The sequence below is a fragment of the Diuraphis noxia genome, unplaced genomic scaffold (assembly GCF_037042655.1).
Source record: "Diuraphis noxia isolate RWA-SAM2 unplaced genomic scaffold, SU_Dnox_SAM2 contig0003, whole genome shotgun sequence".
NCBI lineage: Eukaryota > Metazoa > Arthropoda > Insecta > Hemiptera > Aphididae > Diuraphis > Diuraphis noxia.
In genome coordinates, this window is record NW_028301713.1 from 20,746,122 (window position 1) to 20,768,552 (window position 22,431).

Below are 22,431 nucleotides of genomic sequence, written 5' to 3' on the forward strand. Positions count from 1 at the left end.
ACGCGGAGAAGGCAATGCCGTTACCAGTGTTATGATATAGGGAGGGGCAGGCTTTAAACTCACTTTATTCCTCAAAAATGACTTGTTACGACACTGGATTTTATTATAAGTGTCTATCAGAATAATGATCGTATAAGAAAAAAAAAGTGTTTGGGTAACAAACGTGACAAACGGATGGTCAACTATATTATTATAGGACCATAGGTGCAAATAGGGGTGGCTTAGGGGGTATTAGCGCCCCCTATTTTAAAATTAGCACCCTCAAATAATGCTGTTCGTGTAGATGTATCATAAATTTCTGCTTACAAAAAAAAAAAATATAATAATTTCAAAATGCATAGCTTAAGCACCATTAGTTTTATTTTAATTAAAACTACACCTATATGTATAGGACACACTTTGCATAAAAAGATCCTTAGTATTGAATTCCAATATAAGTGTTTGCTTATCAAGTTAATCACTTGATTGATGACCTGTTAGAGCTTAGATCGTACATTATGGATAAATAACTACTCCAATCTCATCCACGTAAACGATTTAAAACACATATAAGCAGACAGGATATGAGTGCATATTACGCGAGGTGAACCGTCGGAATACGAACTGCAATATGTCAAGGGTCGCCAATAATTTTACGTAGACTGTAAAAAATTTTTCTGAAAAATTAAAATTAATATAAACAATTCAAATTTAATACTATTATAGACAAAAAAAACGGAAATAAAGATTATATATAATATATTTTGTCACCGCCGTGACATTAGAATAAAACAATAGTATAACTATGCGTTATATATATACCGCCGGCGACCGACACACAGTCACACGTAATTTTCGTTATTTTTGTATGAATTATGTGATCGTGAATTATTAAATAGTATGTAGATTTTTAAACAGAAAACCAAACAATAATATATAATAATAACCATTAAATAAAATTTCATACATATTAATTTTTAGATGTGGCGCAAATTACATAAATATATTTTTTTGGCGCAAATTACATATACGCTCGTTTAGGCATAATAGCGTTATTGAAGATCAACTAAAAAATACTAAAACGAAAAGATTTGAAAATCGTGGACCATATCAATAGTGATAAAAACAAGTGTAGAGTTTAATGTTTGATAAAATAGTATTAGGCAACAATTTTAAAATAATGAACAAATATAATATTTTATCGTTTAAATATAATATAGCTAATATATTATGTAAACATTTTTAGGTATAATTATATAATAATTTATGCATAAATGTTAAATGATGATGAGAGTAAAATCTGATCTATAAATACTATTAATTTGGAATAACTATTGAATGACTCATTATTACATTATATTTGAGCAGTTAAACAAACATGTTTTAATTTATTTTAATAACATGCAATATCTATAATTATTATTCGTAGCTTATTTATTTATTTTACGGTACACATTGTGATAATTTCTTTGGGGGTTCATAAAATATAAAATTATATCATAGTTTATAAAAATTCCTATAGATTAGAGGTTCCCAACCCGTGGTACGCGAAAAAAATGTTTTATTACAATTTGCATTCAATATTATTTAGTTTGGTTTATAAGAATGTAGGTGGTACGCGTATTGATTATATAAGTGTCTGATGGTACTCAATGATAAAAAGGTTGAGAACCCCTTCTATAGATAATAATAATTACAGTTTTATCAGTTACCTAGCTAGCTATATTCTGCATACGTCGTTTTTACTTCCGCTTTCGCATAAAATTTATAATTTATCAACATCAGAATTTTATAAGTGATATAAACAGTAAATGAGATCAATAATAATATTACAGCAATTACGTCCAAAAGATAGTATTGATACCACGTCAGATTGAAGGCGTAAGATTTTATGTGAGGTGCACTTTTATGACGATGAACATATTCTGTCCAATAAACAACCGATCTCTCTGGAGTCATGGGCCGATCTTTGAAACGATTAGAAACGATTTTGGCATTTTTTCGGTATCTAAAAAAAAAAAAGTATATACAAAACACATTAATTCACTTTACCAACAACAAACTCAAACGATAATAATTGAATGTTGTGATTGAAATAAAATCTATCTTTTGATATTGCAACTCACTTTTCATTGTTAATTAATTCATTTATAGCGTTGAACAATTTGTCTTTAGTCACAGATAAAAAGTCCATAGAAATTGCCATGCTCGCGTCCACTAAATTTTCTATGTTCCTGGGCTGATCGTAGAACACCGGAAGTCCAAGAACAGGAAGACCGGCGTCTATAGCTTCATACACACCAGATATACCTCCGTGACTGATGAATAACTTAACTTTGGGATGCACTTTAAGATAAGCATGCATTTAATAATATGTAATTGACAATTATTGCGTTATAACTAGAGCGTGGATTTCTACGTAAAAACATATTTTTAATGGATGTATGCACAACTGTCAACTACGAGAGTAAAAAATGTCAGCGCTTCATAGTACAAAAAATCTATAAATATAAAATTTTATTTTGCATATTATATAAGTGGATATTTTGATGTTAAAAGAAGATATATTTATAAGAAAATCATATTTTTGCATATTTCACTAATTAAAAATATATGTATTGAAATATTTCTAAGAATAAAATAAAATATACATTTCGATTTTCGACCACGATTTTAGATACTATCTTAAATCGTAATTTTAACCATAATAGACCTGATAATAGATATGATCTGATAGATTAAATTTCAACGGCTGCGATAAGAATAAGACGTGACCCGAATAATTGATGAATGATAATATTTTGTTACCGCGTAAATTATCACACATTTTCTTCCATCATTTAATTTTTTTGTTTTAATTTATGTTATTTTGTTTGTAAATTTAACATTAAGAATAAAGGTTAAAAATATAAAAACATAGGTAATGTTGTTTACCTATTATTTTAATAATGTTATTATTTTATTAATTTTGTTAATTATATTATTATTAATTTTTTCTATACGTTAAAATAAATAAATTGATGTAAAAATATAATATTTTTGCATATTTTACTAATACTTAAAAAAAATATTACAAGCATAATATATTAAAATTTTTAAGAGAACATAAATCCGCGCTCTAGCTAATAACATATCATAATATATTATGTATAGCCTTATGTATAGCCTGTATGGGTGACTAATAGGTGAATACTTACAAAGTATTTCACGTTGAGGAAACCATTTGCGTGTCATCACATTTGCCGGTTTGTTTTTCATTTCGCCTTCGTACTTCCACAAAACTCTTTGAGGAACTTGTGACAAACCGTCTCTATACGCGTTTTGAATGTGTTCCGGCAACGTTGACATCTTCACGATCGATCCAAGTGTAAAGTAAATTATTCCGTGCGGCGAATTATCGATATATTCTAAAACATCCTGTAGTTTAAACAGTTACGTATATCATCCTAATATTATATATTATTATATTAGCTCCTATTAATTTATAATATTCTTGAGGATAAGCGTCTTTTGAGCTTTGAGGACTGGCTGGTGCGGCAAATAAGGAGGTAGGGAATTTTCCTCTTTCTATAATTTTGAAAATGTCCCAAAGAACGGCGTTGTTGGTGCGAGATATATTCCTATAATATATCCTGTTGGCTGTTGAGATATTTTCAACAGACTTTCATCACTTAAATGGATAATCAATTTTTTTTCACGGGTGATTACATTTTTTTACAGTTGGATAGTTAAATCTATTAATAGATATATCTGCTTGATTGCACAAATGCACAATGCACACACTGTTTCTATTATTAATTAATTTATGTCTAGGCGCGAGCGTGGGCGTGGGCAAATCAGTCGTACAATTTTTTTTTGTTTTTAAATCAAAAAATATTGGTAGGTATAATGGAAATTTAAAAATATCGGAATTAATGCTGTGCCTATTAATAAAATATTTTTAACCAACAGGACGAGAGATTATACACTTTTAATTTATAATAACCTATATGTATAAAATAACCTATATATCTTTTCTAAGAGCAAATTAAATTGTCACCTCCTCAACCACAGCCCCCAACCCCCCCCCCCAAAAAAAAAAAAAAAAAATAACGCTATACTGAGGTTGACATAATAATATGGAACGTCTATAACTCACCGCAGGTATAGCATCATCTTTGGGAGGTTGCAAATGAATGCCGCCTACTTGGATGACGTTCGGTGGAAACGGTCTTGGCGCCTCGGTAACGTAATGCGTATTGACAAACACGAGAGACGGTTTAACTGGTTCCACTAGGTCGAATTCACTGGGACTGTTTGTCATCATTTCAGACTCTTTACGTGTATTTAAAAACGCGCTGTACGCGAAGAATAGAGAATTCGTAAACCGTTGAAAAAACGTCCTCGGAACCGAGTGATAGGCCATTATGTGAGACACGGTCGCTGGATTCGGACCGTTTCCTATCAAGCTGTATTCAATAGTCGTTTTCAACGGCGATGGCGACGAAAATATGACCGGTACGTCCAGTTTGGCAGCCGCGTAAGTGACACATTCCGACGCAGCTCGTTCGACGATAATTAAATCGTAACCAGAAGAATCTTCGCCTGCCCCATTAATAAGTATGTCTTTCATTTTTGGATGTCCGTTGATGGCATCGCAAATGCAACGGGTCCAGTTCATGACCAACGGTATCATTACCGTGGATTTTCGAAAGTTTTCCATTATGAATTTCGAGTCGATGGCGCCATCCAACACGGGAAATTCGTTCGATATGTCAATCTCCGTGTAGTTGATTCGCTCTCCGTCAGGGAGTGGAGTGAACGCGGTAACCCGATGGCCGCTGTCCGTCAAAGCTCGGAGTATTGCACTCATGAAATTCCAATGGCTTTTACCCGTGATCGGCTCTATAGCTAGAATGTTCATGGCTGCGATTGGTGTACCGGACCACGAGACATTAATGGCAGCAATAATAAACAACACCATACAAACAGACATGGTGTTTATATTACGCGATGTTGCTTATAAACTTCGTTTATGTATATAAGCACTTGTTGAGGGTTTTTTCACTAATTCATTAACAGCAGGTGCCTGTAAATTAATCAAAAATCAAGTCAATAGTTTTGTTTTTTTTTTTTTTTTTGATTTTTTTTACGATGTAATAAATGTTTATTTTGGTAACATTTGCAGAGGGAGGGGGGATTTGTTCCGAGTCCTAATCCAACGGATATAATTGATCATAAATTGTATTTAATTTTTATCTTTTATTCACCAAGCTCACCCCCGTTTTCTTCAACAAAAGAGTTGGTATTTTAAAACTGATGTTTACGTATGGATATCAAAATAAAAATTCGAACGAAACATTTTTGAATTACCCATTTAACTGTGTGACGTGTGTAGGTACAATGAATAAATATAGTAACTATTATGTCCATGATAATAATTAATAGAATTATTGGGATATATTATGAAGGCTTATGATGGAAACCTTTGTAGGTATAGTCATTTTAATGAATGAATATAAAAAAACGAAAAAAATGAAAAATGAAAAACTAGGCACTCGTTTGAATTATGAACTAGATAAGTATACCAAAATTGTGTTGAATTATCCATTAAATAGTTTAAAGTAAAATATATGAGTTATCGTGTGGATAAACAAAAGTCTATATGTCATTCCTTTAAGCAGTTCAAAAAATGTGATAAAAACAAAAATTTGGTCTTCGACAATATTTAAAAATTCAAAATATCAGAATTGGAGTACTATATTAAATAAAAAAAAAAATAAACGCAGAAGGTGGCATAATCAGTGGTGTAGTGGAGGGTACACGGGGGTACACGGCGTGTACCCACCTCCTAATTTTATAATTATGCGTGTACCTTTAACGAAAATCGTAGTACGCGGGTACACGGAACATAAATAAGATGAATTAACGTTACCCATCAAATAATATATATATTTATTAAATTTTGATATTTAACAAGTAAAAAAAGATAAGCGTAATTTGTTTATTTCACGGACTAAGAAAAGATCATAAAAGTCCATGGTTTACTTGTACCACGGCTATGGTAGTACACTAGTACTTAGTCTTAAATACCTAGTCTTAAATCGTGTTGTACAGGGTCTTTTGTACACAAATCTATTTTTAAACCATTTGGTAACGTTTACAATATTGTTGTTTTGTCCAGTTATCAGTTATTGTTCCAAGTATTCATTACAATTCTATATAAACGTTTTGTCCCTAGTACTTTTTCACATTAGTATTATTATAGTAAGTTAATAGTGGATACTTGTTCAATATGCTATCTACCCTGAGTATTTTGTCTACCATAATGTTATGTTGGTCGATGGCTTAATATGCTATTTATAAATGAAAATTGTGGTTTTGTTTACCAAATATGTTATAATCACTAGTAGAAAACATGAACGAGTATTAATTAGGGGGGTGGGGGGGCGTAGCCCCCCACGTTTTATTTTACAATGTTTCAGGCGTGTACCCATAAAAATTTTTAAGACTACATCACTGGGCATAATGCTTGGCTAATCACCTCTTATCATAAGCGTAGGGTAATCAAATATATTAGGAAGGGGGCTGGAAAAACAATTAATAATAATAATAACAATAAAAAAAAATACTATAAACTAAATGAAAATAAGATATTCTAGAGGGCTAAGCGCTCCACCTTAATTATCTTACGTAACCTATAAGTATAAAAGTATAATTATTAGTATACTGAACATTTCGAAATGACATGGCTAATAATAGTTGCTAAATTGTTCAGTGATTAAAAGTTAAATTGTTATAGGTACCTATTTTTGACACCTATATTGATTTAAAATATTAATCAATATATATGGCCTTTTCACTCATCAAACACCCTGTCTGGGTTTATGTAAATAATAGTAATTTAATTGAAGTTATTGTCTGTTACTTTGTCCTATATATAATTTTGTCTTTTCTATGTTAATTCTTTAGTCACTTGTGCTTATTGTTAATCATTACGTTACTGATTTTAAAATTTTACCGTTAAAAAAAAATATGTATAAAATTATAAGTTAGGTAATAGGTACCAGGTAACCTATTACACAAATAGCTAATATGTATGCCAGAATCTAGTTTAGAAACAATTATTTTAACAATAGGCATAATATAATAACATTTTTACTTACTTAGTCAACCTATAAGGCAATAATCAATACTTATTAAACAACGAACATACAGCGATGACAAACGCTCAATAATAACTAAGACATTATTATTAGAGATAATGGATTAAGTACCTACCTATACATAATAGTATGACATATGATTAAAAATATTACTTTACATCGACTTAATATATATGTGTGATACGTTTGTAATCCATTTAAAGTATTCTCATATAGATAAAAGATAAATTAAAGTCCATAAAGAGTATTTAATCTAATCATTTGTAGTGATAGTTTTAGAAATACTCAATTATAATGTTTTGATAGAAATTATTATTAAAAACGTATTACAATGTAAAATCGATTAATACACAATAATATTATGGTATGTACTTGTTATAGTTATTACTTAATTATATAATTTATGATAATTTTGTAACATATATCATCATTATAGTAATACAAATAAATATTTATTCTTCAGTAATCGAATCCAAATATTTTCAACAATAACTGAGGTCAAACATGTTTACATGTTCTATCTATCACTTAAGATTTATATAAACCTAGTCTCTGTTAAAAAATATTAATGTTTATAGCCAATAACCTTTGTTGTTGAGGCTTAATTAAAATTTTAAAAAAACCTAGTCTAGTCTTATCCACTGTTAGTTTTAATTACTTTCTGTTGTCATTTTTAATATTCTTAAATTTTATATGCAATTTAATTGCACATTTGGGCTTCGTGCCCGTAATATTGTAATGTAATAATAATAATAATTATAATTATAATTATAAATAACTATATAATTAATAAAATAACGGAAGAGATACGACAGCAGTATAACGAGTAAAGCCATAGCACCTACCCACACGTAAAAATTACTCAAATAGATAGAACTCGGCCAATAATCGGTTCACTACGAGTACGATGTTTTGCGAACAATTCGTTTTTTGAAAAAAATAATCGCATAAATCGAACCACTATTTTAACTTAATTAAACTCTATTTATAGTACGTACTATGTGGCATGATGTGTTACACTTAATCGGTACTCAATCTGTACCGATAAACCTGTTCGTAATATAACTACTTGGGCTTCTTAATCTTCATAGATATGATAAACAGTTTTCGGATCAGGGTTTGTTGACCTAGAAAAATAAGCGTTTTACTATTCGTTATATTTAAAAAAATAAAAATAAAAAAGAATTGAAACCCCTATAATACCTCTATATAGGTACTTACTTTTGAAATAATTTAACGATTTTACGGGACGGACAGTGCATATGAAGAGGGAAATCATTCATTTCGACGATGTGAAATTCGTCTGAACAGTCTGACGCGTCCGTTGGCACGTATATTATGATATATTGATAGTAACGTATACCTAATGTGTAATTATTTCACGAAAATAATTAAGTATAGGTGCCCACACACGATTTTCACGTTGTGGTAGATGCCTGCACGAAGTCGAATAACACGAGGTTCGATAGTTTTACAATATAAATATAAAAAAAAAATAATAATGTTGCCCGTTCGTACAAACTTTTCGGTTATATTATCGGACGTCGCCGTCGGTGCTTGACTGGCCGATGATGTTGACTCGCATAAAAGTGCCATTATATCTGATGGAGAGTTTACACTTTTTATATATTTTATCCTCAGTCACGTATTACTAGAGCTGTCAGCTGAGTAGAGTTAAGAGTTTTAGTATACTCGGAGGGTGTTCAAGTACCTTCAAAATCAACTTTTCCGTGACCGGTGAGAAGATTTGTTGCCCACAAATACTCTACGACGTCTTTAAAACAAATATAGTAATAAAAGAGAAAATTGAATAAAATATTATGTACATAATGTAATTTTTTTTTATCATAACGTAATTGATGCTCAATAAAACAAATTAAACAATTACAAAACACACATGTTTTTAGTTGCATTTTTTTGAAAATTTTTTAAGTATTCTATAAGTATTAAAAGCGATATAAATATATAATATATATTATTAAAAATTATTATATTTAATATATTGGTGCGGTGCTAATTTCAACTTTGAAATTTGCGAACATCACCCGCACCACCATACTAACAATTTGTCTGTCAAACCTCTGTAGCCTTCGTGATGTGCACTCCGCTCACATAAAATAATCGTTTAATACTTATGAATAATTATGATTTATGGCTTGTTATTCGTTAGAAATTCATTATATTTCTAAAACGAAATTGTAAAAATACAATATCTTGTTTCAAAGTACCCATATGGAATTAAAAATATATATTGTCATTCAAAACAATAAAAAACTTAATTTTTCAACAATGTTTGTACTTTGTTGACACCCATCGGATTCATATATATAGTATGGTTTCATAAACGTGGTTAAACTATACAACACATTTGTGTCAGTAGTTTTTATATAAACAATAACAAAAGATTTCATAAACAAGTTAATCTCATAGTATATTATTTTATTATTTACATCGTAATAGTAATAATATATAGGTAGTTACTATAATAAAAAATAAAGGTCAACGTTATTACATGTTAAACCTTTGAACAACTTCAACATGTAAAAAAAAAAAAAACTATATACAAATCAGTCCTTTAAAAAAACACGTGTAAAAAAACCACTGTCGTTAGACTACAACAAAAGTTGTCATGTTTATCAATGATGGTAACTTTAAATTAATCCTATACCTTACTCTAAACTTTGGAGAACCTAAGATAGTATTTGATAAATACAATTCAATGGTTTTGGCTTGGACATAAAACATTCATATACAACGTTTAAAATTAAAACAAAACTAAACGAATCGTATTTAAGTATCTCTCAACTCTTTTTAAAATAAGAATAGCTCATAGTATAGTATATCATATAAAAATTAAAAAGAAAACACAACGCGCAAGTCGAGAAAAAATGTAAACAATCAGACACTTCAATACGTTGTAATTTCCATATAGGTAAACGAACAAAATAAAATATCCTAATGCATAATAATATAACTATATACAGTCTACAAGTTACAACACATATACGTCGAAAACTAGCCGTTTCGGATCACATATAATTGATGGAAGTCCCGCCGCTGTTTTTGGGTTCCGCGGCAGTCCACCGCCTTTGGTCGGCCATTGTGTGGCTGTAGTGGTACTGGTGAAGGTTTTTTTGTTGTTGGTGATGTTGATGTTGTGAGTGTTGCTGATCAGAAGAGTGCTGACGAGACAAACCTCTAACGCCGTCTATGCTGTAACACGATGACGTTCGGTCCAACGACGTCGGGCTGACACTGTATGCCGTGCCTGGAGGTGCAGCGTGTTTGCCCCGCTTGATTGAATGTGTGTAGTCCTTCGTACCACGTCGTCTCAAAGTGAAATCCCTCTCACCTGTAACCTGGTATTGTTTCTTCCACTGCACCCAACAGTGTCTATATATTGGGTCCACCGGGCCCCAGTTCCGTGCCGGTTTTATGGTGCTCAGGAATTTCTGCGGAAAACAAAAACCAACCGGCCCGTCAAAAAAATCACACCACAATACGGAGTAGATTACGATTCAGCACTGACCGACCCATCGTCATTGATCGAGTGGCACACCGAGCACTTACTTGCGAAAAGTTGTAATCCACCTGAGCGGATATCTGCCACACGGCTATGCCAATAATCATCGACCACATGAACAGATAAACGATCCAACCGATCACGTACAGCCACATGGAATCGTGAGAGCTGTAATCGGACTCGGTAAGTGGCATCACAAACAGACTCCAAAACTCAAACACCTGCAGTAATGGAATTATTCATTAAACATATAATTATTTGTGCTCACAAATTTTATAAAACGGGCAACCGTAAAAAAACATATAAGTTTTAAAATATTCATTATTGGTTTCAAATTTTTAAGTGTTTTAAATAGTTGACAGTAAATAGTCGTTTTTCGAAAATATTTTATAACATTAGGTGAAATATTATATGGACATATGGATTCCGTGGTACGTACCATAAACAAAATCGGAGTGCCCAGCCACACAAATTTCCACACGAAGCAAAGTTTGTATCCGAGTACAAACTCGAAGTCGTTGGATAGCGATTCCAGCCCGTAGATCCAGACGAAAGCAATTACTTCTAGCACCGTGGATGTGACCACCATGCGACCAATGATGTACTCGTCCAACAAATGCACGGCTTGAAGGTTTTCCTAAAATTCAAAACGGTGTCGATAAAATCAATAATATTGTTGTGAGGCACTCTCGTCATATATACTCACGGGCAAAAGGCACAGGACACCAACCAAGAAGGCAATAAAAGAAACCATGCAAGTCAATATCCACCACTTCCATTTTTCTTTGGTCTCCACGGATAGCCCTACGATGGCAGTATAAATAGCCGCTATCTGCGAAACGAGAAAAAAAAGGCAAGTTTATTTTTATTATTTTGATTTTGATTTTAAATTGATCGTGTTTTTAAAATTATTTATGTAAACAATTTGTTAAATTTTTATTTTCGACATTCATTAAAATAATATGTCCATACTCGTGAAATATAATATGACATTGTTATGTTATTTTTTTCAAATATTCAATGTCTTTATAATTATCTTTATGGTGTAATAAAAATAAAATGCAAGATTATTAGCACTATAATATTTTGCTAGGTATGTACTGTCGATCAATACAATGTCAAATGTTCGGTAATTCTTTTTCGTGATTCACTGTCTAAACCAGTGGCGCACACAGGATTTTTTTCGGGGGGGGGGGGGGGGGTTGTTCTATTAATAATTTACTATAGTATAGTCCTATGCTAAAAAATGATAAAACGTTGTATCAAAATAGTATGACCTATATTTGTACATCTAATATATTTTATGGTCTATATTATAATTTTTTAATTTATTATCAACAGAAGTTGAGGGTTGTTCATCATTTTTTTTACATTTTTTGTTAAAAAATGACATAATATTACCATGGGCAATTCTTTTCTTTTTTTCACTCATAATGTCAATAACTTAAACATGAAATAAATTTAATATTAATTGTAAATTGTATTAATTGTAATACTAATAAAATTTCACATTCACACAATTCAAAAACACGTTATTGCTTATCAGTTATCCTTATTAGTTATCACACTATAATTGAGACCATGGTTGTAGGTGCCCGTATCCGGTAACAAAAAAAAGAGCGTCTAGACCGTGGTCTAGACCATAGAAATACGTCATAGAAAAGAGAAGGGCGCTGCCACGGATAGTATATATTAGTATCTATATCCGTGGCGCAGGCTGCCCACTAGCAAATTTTTTATCAAATAACTTGCTAACGGACAGCATCCCTTATCAGCACTAACAAAATCAAATTAAAATAATATGATATTATTTAAATCTTATAATATATTTGATAAGAAATAAGGACATAATAATTGATGAGAAATTTATTCGTGGGTTGTCTCCCTCTCCAGACGCTCGTAATGAAGGAAGACATTTCGGGGGGGGGGGGGGGGGGGGGTTATAACCTCCTAACCCCCCCCCCCCCCTGTGTGCGCCACTGGTCTAAACATTTTAGAACAATTTTCAAACACTTTTACTAATTCAATACTAATTAGCAAGTAGGTATCCAAGTACAATGTACAATGACGTTAAACAAAAACTAATTAATAAACAGTAAAGTTCCGGTCGCTTACCAGACTCAAGAATCCGGAAAGGAACACCAGTGTATAGACTAAAGCAGCCCACAGATCGGACAGGATTCCCCTGGTCGTTAATTCGTATACAAATGTCAGAAACCAGACTTCCGATAGAGCTGCCGTAGCCACCATTTTTTGTCCGGCTTGTAATTGCATGTCATATATCCACATTGTAACTATTGAAACGCTACAAAGGCCGACAACGATGCTGACCACCGTAAGCATAACCGAAGTCCTGTTAACAATTAAAAAAAAAATATGTTTTAACTCCAGTCCATCGAAAAAAAATTATTAAACAATCACTGCCGAACGCTCACCAAAAAGGATTAGACTTGGAATACAGTCGACCCGCACTAGTTGTAATATTACCAAATCCCAAATGAGTAGTGAAGAAAAATTGTACTACAGCGTGATACCATATCTGAAAAAATAAATAAATTTATATGTAATATGGTCTTTTCTATATTATAACATACTCTTTACATTAAACACCTGCCTAAATATAAACTCACTTAACTATTTGAACACTTTTTTCAAATACTTTCAAACGCCTAATTAATTCTTCTATGTTATTTGATTATTTTTATGTAACATGAAAATGTTGTTTTTTAATTATTTTTTTAAGGTTTAATTAAATCAAAAACTACTATACTTTTTAACAATTTTGGCTTTAAAATACAGTACCTATACTAATAAATTATTTTAATAGTAATAATAATTATTGAAATCAAATGTTAAAAATTGAAAAAAGTTATTTTTAGTATACCAAACACCACATTGAGAGATACTCTAAATAAAAATATGTAAATCACAATGCTAAATTTAGAACATAAGTTTAAGTCTAAAATATCTATAATTAAATTATACATAATAATATCGTGCGTTTACTGAATTACCTACTAATTAATGATGGCGCTTTAAATTTTTTTCTAAGAGTGTAAAACTAGAATATTCAAGGTAAAAACAATTAATGAACTTACGTCAAGTTTCAACAAATTCTCCCATTGAATATCCAGCAGTATTTCCAGTCCTCGTTGATTTGCGTTAAGTCCTTTGACCAACAAAACGGCAATAGTTACAAACGTGGCGGGTACGACAAGTAATGCTACTGTTCTGTAGGATTTACTATTTTTTATCAGGCTAAAAAAAATAATAAAAATTAAAGGGTTTTCTATTACTAAAATAGAGCATTCAATTTTTTACAATAGCTATTTATAGTAGACTAAATTAAATGTAAGTTGATTGAAACTCTGTGACGCAATAAATATTTCACTTGTTTCTCTATTCGCATTGTTCAATAATATTATAAATAACTTATAAGTCAAATGCCAACATCAGCTCTAGTATGATATATATATATATATATATATAATAATAATATATATATATATAATTATCAAGTAAACAGTGATAAGGTAATCATAAAACCAGAAACCGATTGACTTAATCTAATGGGCAGGGTTAGGAAGTGGCAGGAATTGTGTTGACAGTTATATCTTAATATAAAGTGTCATCATTGGGTAGCTTCTTTACTCACGTTTTATTTTATTTTTTTATGTATACTAAAGTTATCTTTTTTACATCATATATAGGTACTTACTATGTCTACTGATATAGTAGGGAAGTATATTTTGATTTGAAATAAATATAAAAAAAAAGTTGTTAATATGGTCGTACATTACAGAAGAAGTTTATGTTTGTTATGTTAAGTTAGACAACCTAACCTAATCTAACCTGGTAAAAAAACATTATCATCAATAATATCAATTATAATATTTTGCTAAATTAATATCTATTATTCATGTTTAGGTAAATGTGACAGAATTAACGACCGACACGAAAAACATATTAAATAATTTATGAGACTTATCGCAACGAACAAAGGTGTATATCCCAAAAACATGTATAATTTTAAAAATATTCCTGTTCATCAAAGTTTACTATAAAAATAGTTTTAAACCTAAAGTAATTAGGTATTTTGAGACAATAAGTTTTTAGTAACTGACAGCAATAATTACATAAAAATGTACATTTTTATCGAACTGATAATGCATTATACCAAGTAATTAATTATGATATATCAGCATTCAGATAATTCCACTACTTTGGTTCGTGTATTAGCGAATTTTGGTTTGTTTTTCTGATTATATATCAACATATAGTTTAACGTAAATAGAATGGACTGAAAACGAACAGGCAGTGCTGCAGGAGACGGAGACCCGGTCGCTAATGGTTTGAAAGAGGCTTGAACGAGGAGGGAAATAATGCAATCCTGCCTTGATCGATTAGCGATTAATTGATTAATTATGATAATTAATTATCATCTAGTTTATATGATGTGTATAAAATGTTATGTAGCACTTGAAGAAAGCTTAAAGCATCCGGTTCCCCTGTGATAATAATTTCGTTTCCAGTCCATTCTTTCTTAATATGTCTTTTAAACTGTATTCACTTCAATATGGAAACTTTTATTTTTAATTACTTATCATAAAGCGCAAAATAGATCAAAGCGAAAGACGTAAAGTCATTTGGTAATTGTATGAATGAATATTTTACATATAAATAAAAATTAACGATTTACGTAATGTTAATTTATTTAATGTAAAAGCCTGAAGTAGTAATACAGAAAACATCAGATCCCCTGGCCAATAAGTAGACCTCGAAGCCTTGGGGTTACTGTAACAAATTCACTTGAATGAAAAAAAAAATTATTTTCGAACCAGTAAAAACAGAGCGGGAGCCAAAAAAAGTTGTCATCCAAGTACCCAAACTGGAACCAGATCTGATATATTGTTAAGCTTCTAGTTACCTAATAAATCGTTTTGAAATGCGAGACTAAAAACTAGAAATCAAATAAAAATGTTTATCCTGCTAGAAAATAAAGACGCTACCGTAAATTATGTAAAGCCAACACTGGAGGCAGTAACACAGTAGCCTAATTATACATAAATACCTATTATGTAATATGATATTATAACACTGTACACGACGGAAGACGGCGGTGAACAAACAACATAAATTCCAATACGTGATGTAATAGCTATTTTAAGAACACAAAATTATGAAAAATTATAAGATGATAAATTTTGTATTAACACAATAGATTGTTTAAAGGTTTCGAACCATAATTTTAGCTACCTATACAATTAAATACCGAATACAATAAGTCTATAGCTATATTATGCGCGTAAAATAAATAATACCTATTACCCATATGGCATACCTATACATAAATAAGTAAATTCAATAAGTCGTTGGTTAGTATTTGTATTAGTATTTATTTGTTTACAATACGCCCAACACACACAACCATATAAGTAATAATATATTTCCAATAATTGGTCATTATTTTATAAATAAACTGAATTTTGCATATTGTACGAATGTAATAGCAAAATGGGATCGATCGATATACAGACCACTAAAAATTAACTATTAACTACGTTATCAGTTAAGTCCTAAAGTAATATTGGATACGTACCTAATCACGACAACGATCCAGATAAGTAATATAAGCAAAATGTCCATCACAATCCAGTGCCAGCTCAAGTGCGGTGGTTTGATAAAAGTCTGTTGAAGACATTGGTCACTACTGATGGCGTCAGAACTCATCCCTTGCTAAAACATATGTAAAAATAAAAAAACAAATGTTAAGAAAGTATTAACATTAATTTTCGAAAAATCTTTATTTCCCGTCGAAATCGTTTATAGGCGTACTTTAAAATATACTGCGATACTTACATAAAAGCTGATAGAATTGCTACATTCCGGAAACGGAATACTTCCGATGATACTACGCGAACCGTAAAACAACGATAATGCCATGATTATCGGGTAGTAGGCGGCAAGCAACACGGACGCCAAAACTTTGACGAACCCGACACCTGTAAAATATTTGAAGAAACAAAACGCTCGTATCAATATATGTGTATAAAAAAAAAAGTATACCTAATAATGATTTTTATGTGATATTATATATAATATACCTTTGAGCAGAGGCACGGCTCTCCATAGCTTAGTGGTGCCCTGTTGACAAAACTGACCGAGCGTTATCTCCAAAAACAAAAGAGGAACTCCAAACACAATGGCAACTGTGAGATATGACACCAAAAATGTACCTATATAACAATACAATTCAATTAGTGGATATAATATTATTTTGTAAGGTACCTACCTGAAATATAGGTAGGTACTTATTTTGTAATCGTTTACGAGTAATTACTGTATTATTTCATAAATGCATAATTTTTAATTTTTTTTTTCAATTTAAAAAAGAATATTTCCTTAACTAATAGAAAAAATAACGATAAACAGTAAGGATATGGAAATATATATAGATATACGCACTACCAGTTATCGATTTTGTCTGACATTGTATATTCAGTAAAGAATGATTGTAACTACCTTAGTGGTAAAATAAATAACTTATAGCAAATATCATGTTAAAATATTGTTATTCCTAAAAGATAAGTCTTAGACGCAGTCTGCGCCCTGAATTGTAGTCAATGATTTATTATTGAATTTAAATTTAACACATTCATTTAAGTGACCTACTCAATAAAGAGATACAAACTGGTAGAGAGCAACTTCTCTAGGTTTTTTTGTTTTAATGAATTTCCATGATTTTGTCCATAATTTATAATTAGAACAAATTGTACATTACTGTTATTAGTATTACTTAATATTTATACGATTATACAGTTTGTTTTAACATAAATATGTGTTTGTGCTGAATTCGTGATAAAAATGTTTCTGACTAATTTTTAGTAAGGTTTACGTCGTCATGGTTACTTATTAACAAAAACATAATTATTCATAGATTTTTCCTCGTGGTGGAAAAATATGGAGTAGCGTGCTATGGCTTTTAAATTTATACATAATTTAAAGCATGTATAGGTATATCTTATATATATATTATATATAACACTGCGCGCATAGGTAGTGCAAGTGATGTAATGGAATTTTATTGATTAATTTACATTATCATAATTATTGTGCATAATATAATGAGTAAAACGTAAGGACCTATCACGATACCCATCCATTTCAAAATTCATATTTTTAATGTATAATAATTCTTAGAAATATGGTAGATATCAAAATTACCACTGACACAAAAATCGAGATGGTCGTGTAAAACTCTTATAAACACGTTGCTATAAATAGAAAAAAAAATTTTATTCCCAACTACCTATATACGTTGGATTGTTTGAGAACCATATCTATAAAAAAATACAAGGAATTGAAATGGTTTTTTTAATTTTAAAAACAAATACTGATAATCTATTACTACACTACGCTATACTGAAAATAGTATGTTCAAGCGATTAAAAAAATAATTACTTAAAATGTCCTTGTATGTTATAAAATAATGTCTGGTTCACGTTAAAATACAGGGTGATGATTACCAAGCATGACCATTGCTTTTTTTATTCAATAATGCAATTAATCAAAATCTGATTTTTGGAATTTTTATAAAAATATACTTTGAGACTATAATGTTTTAAGATGATTGCGATTTGTTAAACTACTTAAAGAGTGTTGTATTCTACAAACTCGTGTTTTTTAAATAAAAATCCTCACTGTTTATTATTATTTCTGAAAATGTTAACGACTTAAAAACAATATTCGAATCACTGAGGTATTTGACTTACATCAACATTTAAAAAAAAAGAAAAATTATCTACTAAATAATTTACCGTATAAAAAGATTCAAGTTTGAAAAACAAGTTTTTTATCGTCATATAAACACTCCTAAAGTAGTATAACAATCAGAATTTCAATAAATTAGTTACGAAAGAAAAAAGTTGAGATGGACATTATTGTTTGGTGAGTTACCCTGTATATAGTATATTATGTTTATCTATAAAATCGCGCTGTATTATATACAATAATAACACAAAGTAGACAAGCATGTAGGATTTTACTGATCACTCACGATCATATTATAATAGTTAAAAATCAAAAACCTTATAGGTACTAACCTATATATAGCTAAACCTATGCATAAACCGCGCAAGTACGATATTAAATATTATAGGCTGAACTTGATAAAAATTAATAATTCTTGTTTTTTCGTACGAAAAAATAAGTGTAATTATCTATACAATTTATTGTATCGCGTGACGTTCGTACAACAGTGCTGTCATTATGTATATATCTATGGGACAGAGAGAATAGCAATTTTTGTACGTCGTGGAAATTTTAACGCGAACCATACAATTTTTTATATCATAACTACAGTATTACACACTGTATAGTGTATATACTATTATATAAACATCAGTATTTCAGCATGTGTGTGACTTGTTAACGGAACACTTGTGTGTATATTGCACATAATAATACAATATGGTAATTCGTCATTATATGGTAATATAATATTACGCACTCAGTTATTTAGTAGCGTTTTGTATATGTCGTAGGCATATAGTCAAATCAGGCATTTTATTAAATGCCTAGGCATATAGTCAAAGAATTTAATGTTTATGCAATTTCACTATCCGCCTAGACATTTAGTAAAATGCCTAGTCATTTAATTAAGTGACTAGGCATTTGACTAAATGCCTATTTCATGCCAGGCAAATAATAAAAGAACATTTTGTATTATTTTAAAAATTTAAATATATTTTCTATCAGTTATTTATTGCTATTTTATACATAAAAAAAGCTGTGTATTATTTATTAATATGAAAAACACGTATAGATACTCGTATATGAAATAATATGTTTAATTTTGTGTCATTATGTCAACTATTACTATTGTTTTAAAAATGAAATAATAAAAAATAAATATATTCAGGTAATAACTAATTAGGTGTGATAGACATAAATGATGGTACGAGTATATTGTATAGCATATATGTATAGTCAGTAAAGTCTATAGTACGAGTAGTGAGTACTATATATTCTTATTAAATAAAAATAAAAGTTCCATTGGTTTTTACCTTGGAAAATTAACGTTGGTACTAGGTTGTATGAGAACCTTATCTATAGATATTGAGTACTGTGGGACAAATTATAATCTTATCGATTATAACGATAAAAATATGACGTTACGGAAAAAGATACAGAACATGCGATTGAATTGTACAATAATTTAGTTTAGTACGTCTATTACGTTTACGTAAATCGTATGTAGTGTGATCGCGATTGCATGTAATATTGTAACATAGGTATACCTATTGACATTTTTTGTATATTTTATAAGTGGTCAATCGGAGTTTATTTTGTACAATGGCAAAAAAACATTTCACATCATCGAATTTTAGGTCGTTCGCCATATCGAGCCTTGTTTGGCACTGAACCGAAGGTAGGTCTTAGTTCTACAAACTTACCTGCCGAAATTATTCAAAAATTATCAAGTGAAGAAGATTTTGAAAATATTTTACAATATTGTGACATAAATAATATCTGCAGTGTTTGTGAAAAATCAGGTAGTGAACTCCAATGTACTATATGTAAAAGAAATATTCATTATGATAATTGCAGCTATTCTATAAATAATAGTAACGATATTGAAAATATTTGTCTGCTATGTAATAATGAAAAACAGATAAAAGTTAACCGCATTGAATCTTACAAACGACAAACTATAGCAGCTAAAAAAATGGCAGAAAATAGTGAAAAACTATTTAAAGAACTAGAGGTTGGTGATCAAATAGTATTAAGTGTTCCAAAAGTAGACCGAGGACCTCTCGATAGTCAAAATATAAATGGGTTAGTGATAGACATTCGGAACGGCGTTTACCAAATTGGCACAGAAGTTGGTATAATAAAAAATTGGTGTTCAAGAGAAGAACTTCAACTAGTGTCAAATAATGGTTTAGAAGACAGCAAAATACAAAAAGACAAATACGTGTCCATACGTGAAGCAGTAGCAAACTTATCAATTTTCAACGGTCAAGGTTTTGTTAAATGTCAATGTCAATCAGGAAAGCGGCAATGTCAAACCAATAGGTGCTTGTGTTTTAAGAAAAATCTTAAATGTTCCAGCAAATGCCACCAAATTACAACATGTGACAACAAGTAATAGGTAACAAAAACTTGTAATTATAATATAACTTTTTATTTATTTTTTATTATTTCATTTTTAAAACAATAGTAATAGTTGACATAATGACACAAAATTAAACATATTATTTCATATACGAGTATCTATACGTGTTTTTCATATTAATAAATAATACACAGCTTTTTTTATGTATAAAATAGCAATAAATAACTGATAGAAAATATATTTAAATTTTTAAAATAATACAAAATGTTCTTTTATTATTTGCCTGGCATGAAATAGGCATTTAGTCAAATGCCTAGTCACTTAATTAAATGACTAGGCATTTTACTAAATGTCTAGGCGGATAGTGAAATTGCATAAACATTAAATTCTTTGACTATATGCCTAGGCATTTAATAAAATGCCTGATTTGACTATATGCCTACGACATATATATACACTTCACGTGCGCACATATATACGCGATCTACGGTGTGCTTATTAAAAAATAATATTGTTTTTATGGTTTTGACGGAAAGTTGCTCGATCGGATCAATCGGTGTGAATGTAAAACAAAAGAGGAAAACCTGACCTAACTGCAGTAGTCTAACTCGATCATAAATATAATATTATGCAGTTTTACTTTATAACAATAATATTATATTGCTGCAGCTGCAGTGTATAGGGAAAGTCGTGAATTCGAAGGTTTTGGATCAAAGCGAAGATAATATAATATTATTGTATTTCTATATTTTACTCTCTTTATAAAACTTGGTTAGGTATTATATTATTAAGCACTTACCACCACCGTACAGAAATACCATCCGGGGAAGTCGTATGACGTTGGCCAGACTTAACGTCAGTGAGACGGTCATCAACAGCGTGCCAAAACTCTGCAGACAATTTGATTTGCAGCAATATATCTAAGAGAAACAAAAAAAATACCATACAACGTTAGAACTCGAAAAATCAACAAACGGTTAATTGGCGGCTTTATAATTTTTTAATATTAATAAACAAATCATAAATCTTTTAGGTACTATATACATTATAGTTGTATCTGAAAATGTTGAACGGCACACTTCTGTAGCACGGCAAGAGAAACATATTATTAACCACCGACGAACATTTTTGCAGTGCGTGAATCACAACAACAATGTAACAAAGTCAATGCGAAACGAAAACATTACAATTAAAATAATAATTGTAGCTGCATCGCCGGCTGCGGCTTACTGACTAATTATTGCAGCGAGTTTTTCAATTCTGCCCACAGCTACACTTTTAGGTTTTTTTTTTTTTTACCTCGTTTACGTCTCCCGATGTCACGACAATGATAATGATCGCTGTAAAAAAACTTTTTTAACATTTTTATCGACTCCGCCTATATATGCACCTGACACTCAAATTCTCCCTTATACCACGCGCATATACTTATATTATGTTTTGTAATAACTATACTATATATAAGTACGATAATTAGATTTAGTCACAATAAGACATATACCTACAATTAATTATGTATTATGTAATATATTGTATATTTGTCATAATTTTAAGGAGTACCTACCTACATGAAAGTATTTTAAATCCATTTGAGTTTTTTTTTTTAATTTTTAAAAAGACATGATGAATGACAAAATATATTGAATGAGTATATAAATTAAACCTTT

The 22,431-nt window shown here is 30.4% G+C and overlaps 2 protein-coding genes across 3 annotated transcripts in view; both read right to left on the reverse strand.

Annotated features, from left to right (window-relative positions):
- Positions 1-1,318: 1,318 nt before the first annotated feature.
- Positions 1,319-7,252, reverse strand: LOC107163736 (UDP-glucosyltransferase 2-like). The gene is made up of 5 exons (XM_015511292.2): positions 7,125-7,252; positions 4,118-5,047; positions 3,177-3,396; positions 2,106-2,325; positions 1,319-1,987 (listed from the first exon to the last, which is right to left on the reverse strand). The coding sequence occupies exons 2-5, from the start codon at positions 4,952-4,954 to the stop codon at positions 1,696-1,698; spliced, it is 1,569 nt and encodes a 522-aa protein (XP_015366778.2). The 5' UTR covers positions 4,955-5,047; positions 7,125-7,252; the 3' UTR covers positions 1,319-1,695.
- Positions 7,253-9,529: 2,277 nt separating this feature from the next.
- The window catches only part of blot (solute carrier family member bloated tubules), a 48,290-nt gene continuing 35,388 nt past the window's right edge, over positions 9,530-22,431 (reverse strand). For both annotated transcript variants that reach the window (XM_015511284.2, XM_089224171.1), the window contains exons 3-13: positions 21,564-21,684; positions 16,752-16,883; positions 16,507-16,649; positions 16,247-16,383; positions 13,746-13,905; positions 13,083-13,186; positions 12,763-13,000; positions 11,354-11,479; positions 11,087-11,284; positions 10,695-10,868; positions 9,530-10,576 (exon numbers count right to left, since the gene is read on the reverse strand). In XM_015511284.2, coding sequence (XP_015366770.2) covers positions 10,154-10,576; positions 10,695-10,868; positions 11,087-11,284; positions 11,354-11,479; positions 12,763-13,000; positions 13,083-13,186; positions 13,746-13,905; positions 16,247-16,383; positions 16,507-16,649; positions 16,752-16,883; positions 21,564-21,684 — 1,956 coding nt within the window. In that variant the 3' untranslated portion in view covers positions 9,530-10,153. The remainder of the gene's footprint in view (positions 10,577-10,694; positions 10,869-11,086; positions 11,285-11,353; positions 11,480-12,762; positions 13,001-13,082; positions 13,187-13,745; positions 13,906-16,246; positions 16,384-16,506; positions 16,650-16,751; positions 16,884-21,563; positions 21,685-22,431) is intronic.